Source organism: Vespula vulgaris, chromosome 10 (assembly GCF_905475345.1).
Source record: "Vespula vulgaris chromosome 10, iyVesVulg1.1, whole genome shotgun sequence".
Lineage (NCBI taxonomy): Eukaryota > Metazoa > Arthropoda > Insecta > Hymenoptera > Vespidae > Vespula > Vespula vulgaris.
The window spans coordinates 5,016,549-5,022,064 of NC_066595.1; the positions used below are offsets into that span (position 1 = coordinate 5,016,549).

The 5,516-nt window shown below is 35.6% G+C and overlaps 1 protein-coding gene across 4 annotated transcripts in view; it reads right to left on the reverse strand.

Annotated features, from left to right (window-relative positions):
- Nucleotides 1–4,386, reverse strand: part of LOC127067002 (ral guanine nucleotide dissociation stimulator) — a 31,050-nt gene extending 26,664 nt beyond the window's left edge. Inside the window, exons 1-2 of one of the 4 annotated variants that reach the window (XM_051001430.1) lie at nt 4,250–4,386; nt 3,445–3,604 (exon numbers count right to left, since the gene is read on the reverse strand). In XM_051001430.1, the coding sequence (XP_050857387.1) occupies nt 3,445–3,474 (30 nt within the window). In that variant the 5' untranslated portion in view covers nt 3,475–3,604; nt 4,250–4,386. Of the gene's footprint in view, nt 1–3,444 lie in introns of all 4 variants that reach the window. The other 3 variants (XM_051001428.1, XM_051001426.1, XM_051001429.1) reach the window with 3 other exon arrangements.
- Nucleotides 4,387–5,516: the final 1,130 nt, after the last annotated feature.

Here is a 5,516-nt window from a genome sequence, read left to right on the forward strand (position 1 = left end):
CCGACGCGCCTCGTTAGACTTGACACGTATTACTTTGCATTCTCATAAACGCTTTACCCCGGCCTACCTTTCCCAATAAACGCGATGATTCTGTTATATCGAATGAAACGTTTCTTTTACATTTAATAATAACAACAAATGAAATATATAAGAACAAATTGGCCGAACGATCTTTGATTTGTTTCATAATAAATTCGAGAAAATTAATAACTTATTATCATTAACTCATAACTGGGAAACATATACCATCGATCATTTCGTGTTAATTAAAATTATTAACTCGTTGTTGTAAAAGAATCTTAAATAATGTATTTAAAAAGAAAAGAAAAGAGAAAAAGAAGGAGAAAAAATAGCGTTACTACATTGCGTCTCTTCGCATTTATATCGAATAATATGCGTTTCGTTCGTTCCTTCGAATACAAGTAATGCATTCTAAGTATTCCTAAATGTTTCCTTTGCCTTGACGTCGAGATTACTACACTATCCGTCTAACATAAAATATAAACTACTGCTCGGGGAGTCTTGATTGACTGCTAAGTACTTTACAAATGCGTTCACTTTCATTTCAATGCGACGATAAATTTTACGAAATTTCTCAAATGATTGTAACTCGGATCACGTTGATATGAATCTATATAATATAAAAGTTGTATAGATCTTCGTAATATTTAAAAAATATTTAGATTAATATTTTTATATAAATCTATTTAAACTTTTATAGAAATGACGATGATAATCGATGGACGAATGCAATATACGTAAATAAAATAACGAACGATACAAGATTAAAAGTAATAATGTAACAAAAAAAAAAACAAATACACAATTATTACTCATAAATGTTTTAGCATAAATTATTAAAAAAAAAAAGAGAAGAAAAGGAAAGAAAAAGAACAAGATCTTGTTTCCGTTTCAAGATCCTGGAGCTCGAAGAAAGAACTGATTAAAAAAAATAAAAAAATAAGGATCGATAAAATTAACGAGCGTGTAAATATAGCAAAAGCGTGTCACGATACCGAACTTACTACCTTAGCTTACGAGTTTCATTGACTCTTGGATGTCATTGAACGCACGACCCTCGAATTCGGACTGTGACTGGAATGGTAAAAAGAATAGAATACACTGGCATAACGAAAATTCAAAAGACAACCAATGAAATACGACTGAAGTCGTATATAACATTTACGTTATACGATTCTACTCAGAATTTAAATTTGTACCAAAGAAAAACATCAGGTCACTCGTTTGGTTACGAATAAGAATCGTAAATACAAACTCGTCATTCTACGAATCTTCAAATATTTGCAATAGAAATAAATATGGGCATAAGTATGTGTGTAAATACGTAAGTGTGTATGCATAAACGTACATATGTACATATATATATATATATATGTTTGTATGCACTGTACACGCGTGTACGTATTCCGAGAGACGTCAAAGTTGAAAACATGAAATAAGAAAATTTCGAATTCTTTCGATACTTTAGATATATTTTTTCAAAACGAAGTATATTTACGAAGTCATTCGAGAATGATCGAGAGAGCTCACCACGTGACTAACCACGTGCCAATTTGTTACGTAGGATTTCATCGTCCATATGTGAGACGATCATTTTCACTGTTATAGAAGAAATCCCGAGTTTCTATTGCAATCCTTACGATCAACGTTGTTTCTAAATATTTGATCCATAAGATTTAATCGTTCTAATATGTATGAATGTGTAATGAATAAAATTTCTTTACGATTAATCCAATAAATAATCATTCTTATTATTATTACATATAAAATTATAAATTATTATTATTATTATTATTTTTATATTTGTTTAAGTGCGTTTCATCGTGGGATAGTTTTAATGCACGAGCTATTGATATATCTATTCATATATTACTATTGTATATGTATATTATTGATTTAATAATTTACTACTAATATTTCACGTGTTATTAAAATTATTGCCTTTTGAATTCTGATATGTATGTTGCGTTGTAAACCGAGCTGAGTTAAATGCTTTGTGAACAAATGTAGAGTGATACCAATGATACTATTATTACTTCCTTTCTGTTGCCATATTCTCTCTATTTCTATTTCAAGTTGATCATATCTTTATCTATTTTTCTTTCTTCACATTTTGTTAATATATTTTTATCATACGGTATTGATGCATGTATCTATAAGGATAACTAATTTCTTACATTTTATCTCGTAATATGATGGCTTGTCTGTTATTAACGGTATCCCTATCTTTGTCTATATCGTTCTATCCAACTATAGTTTCTAGTTTTCACTTTCAATTATTATTTATGGTGTATGCTCGTAGTATGATGCATTATTCAGATTTAAGTTTTATTTTTGTACTATTGTCTCGTGCTTGTTGTTATTATTATTTTTATTATCATTATCATAATCATTATCATCATCGTTCACGCATGAATAGGTTCATTCTTGAATTTCAAACATTTTCGTCGCTTAAATTTGCCGTCATTGAAATGATTTTACTTTCACGAAAGGGTCGTAAGAAGGAAGGACGCCACATCGTTAGCGTTTCGCTTTTAGGTGAAAGCGCCTGCTCGAAGTATATACCTACGTCATACGATCTCGTTTAGAGACATACCGGAAGAGAAAGAACGATACAAATCCGTCGCTCATATTTCACAAATTTCCTGTGAAAATGTAAAGAAGAAAATAGAGATAAAACAGGAAAGAACATGACGTCTAAAAGCACAGAAAATTTATAATCCTTCCATATAGATATATCTAAATTCAAAATTAAATCGATGATAACACAACGTGTTTCGAAACTAACTTTATCAAATCCTTTAAATAAAATATCAATTAATCGATTAATAATATTAATAATAATAATAATAATAATAATAGATATGGCGTATCAAAGGATATCGCGATACCTCATTAATATGATATATATATATATATATTTATAATTATGTAGACGTTTGATCAGGTGCATTTGAAAGTACACGACGAAGCAATCCGAGCGATAACGAGCACCGCTTCGGTGTCTCATGGCTGCAATGTAACAAAACGAGACGATGGAAACGGAAACGGTATGGAGAACCGTCGAGCGTACGCACGCGAGCGTGCGAGAACGACCGAATGAGTGTCAGAGAGAAAGAGAAAGAAAGAGCGAGAGAGAGCGAGTAAGATAGATAGACAGATAGATAGAGAAAAAGAGAAAGAGAGAGAGAGAAAGATGGACAGATAGAAAGAGATGGAAAGAGAGAGAGAGAGAGAGGGGGAGCAAGTAAGATAGATAGATAGATAGAAAAGAAAGAAAGAGAGGAAACAAGTAAGACAGATAGAAAGAGATGGATAGAAAAAAGAGAGAGAGAGAAAGATGGGGAAAGGGAACAAGTAAGAAAGATAGAAAGAGAGAGAGAGAGAGAGAGTAAGGGAAAAAGAGAAAGGTATGATAATTACCAAGGAGTCGTCCCCATTGTCAGCGCTCATAGCCTGTCGCTAGCGCGAGGGAATCCGTACTCCTCCTGGTCTTCGTCGTCGTCGTCGTCGTTGCTGTTGTCTTTCCTCTTCTTCGCCTGACTTCCGAAAAAACGATGAGGCCCGACGTAATCTCGTCATTCTGCGAGTACGGCGACGTATAAGAATAACGCGGGAACGACGTAGCCTATGGTCAACAATGGGGATAATCTTTCGAGGGGCGCCTCGCACCTGTCATTTGGCATGGCAATGAGAGAGAGAGAGAGAGAGAAGCTTGCAGTCTTTCTCTCTCTCTCTTCCTCTTTCTATTTCTCTCTCTCTCTCTCTATGTATATATATATCCTCTATTTTTTTCTTCCGTTACTCTATCCCCTTCTTTCCGATGCACGCCAGAGGAAAGACTAGAACGGTTTCCGTATAAAAGAGAAAGAGAGAGAGAGAGAGAGACGCCGAATGAAAAAGAGAAAAAGAGAGAGAAAGAGAGAGAAAGAGGACACTGACACACGAAACGTCAACGGCACTTGCACGCCGCGCACATTAAATAGCACTATTTATAAAAACACCATTAATTAGCCATATTTGGCTTATGCACTTTCCGAATGAACCGTTAAAAACATTGTCCAATCTCATGCCCGTTCCAAATTCTATCGTCGCGATATCCCCCTAAAAAACGTTACAGACACGAAGTGTTCATACTCCTTTACTCGATGTACTCGTGTCCCTATGGCTTCTGTCGTTCCCGTTGTTCCTAACGAAATACGAAAGTATATGAAACGAACGTACAAACCTCCTCGATGGCTCACGGACAAACGCCAACTTCCACCAGACGGTCTCGGCGACACGAGAAACACACCACACCACTACCGCCACCATTCCACCACCAACCGGCGAGTACTTCCCTCTTTTCCTCTCCACTCTCTCCTCCTCCTCCTCCTCCTCCTCCCTCTTTACGGTTTACAATCCACTCCTCACAGCTATAACACACGTTATGACTACTGGAAAGACACGGAGTTACCTTTCCCCGACCCTCTCATACCCCCTTCCCATGCCAATCTCTTTCCCCACTCTTACTCTTCGAATTCTTCCAATACTTGCGTACGATTAACTTTGCGACGACTAATCGTTCTTCTAACCGAATCGTTTTGTTTACAACATAGACATCCCGTTATAAATGAACGAATAACATGGAAATAATGATCTATCCTTCGACTTTTAACAAGGCGCAATCACGAAAGAAAACTACGACGCGACCGACCGTAGTTACTCCGTTCCCGCTACAGCGCCATTTTGTGCCGGTGGCGGCGCGCGCATCTCCTCGTGATAGAATGGCGGCGATTTCAAAAATTCCATTGATATTCTTTTCTACGAGTTTTTCCGAATGCGAGGAGAAAAGAAAATTAAAAAGAAAAAAAAAACGTGGCGATTAAAAATGGTATACCTGTTTTTATCTCTGCATCGATTCTTTCTTTCTTCCTTTCGTTCATAATCATTTCTCTTTGATTGGCCACACTTCGCAATGTCTCGTGAAAGAGAGAGAGAGTGAGAGAGTACTACATAAAAAGAGAAAAACGTGTCGTTCATAATGATGAAATTTACATACATGCTTAGTATGTGTGTGTGTGTGCGTGTGCGCGGAATTATTACAAAAAATTATAACGGGAACGAAGGTATAACAATCAAATAGAATTGCAGTCTTGGATTGTGCGTGGTTCTTAAACAAAGAAAAAAAGAGAAAAAGAAAAGAAGACACTTAATGATAAATCTTATCATCATTTTAGATTACGAAGGAATAATTAATTATTACATAGAATTGGTCGCTCTCGCTATAACGATCCTATAATTTTCTTTAAATAACGTTTAGATAAAGCGTTGAACATGCATTTTGACGATGATATGATATTTATATAAAAGGTAAGAAAAAGAGAAAGACAGACAGATAGAGATAGAGATAGAGAGAGAGAGAGAGAGAGAGAGAGAGAGAGAGAGAGAACACGAGGAATGGGAATGATATAGACGCGTACACAAATAGACAATACGTTAGACGAGAGACGAGA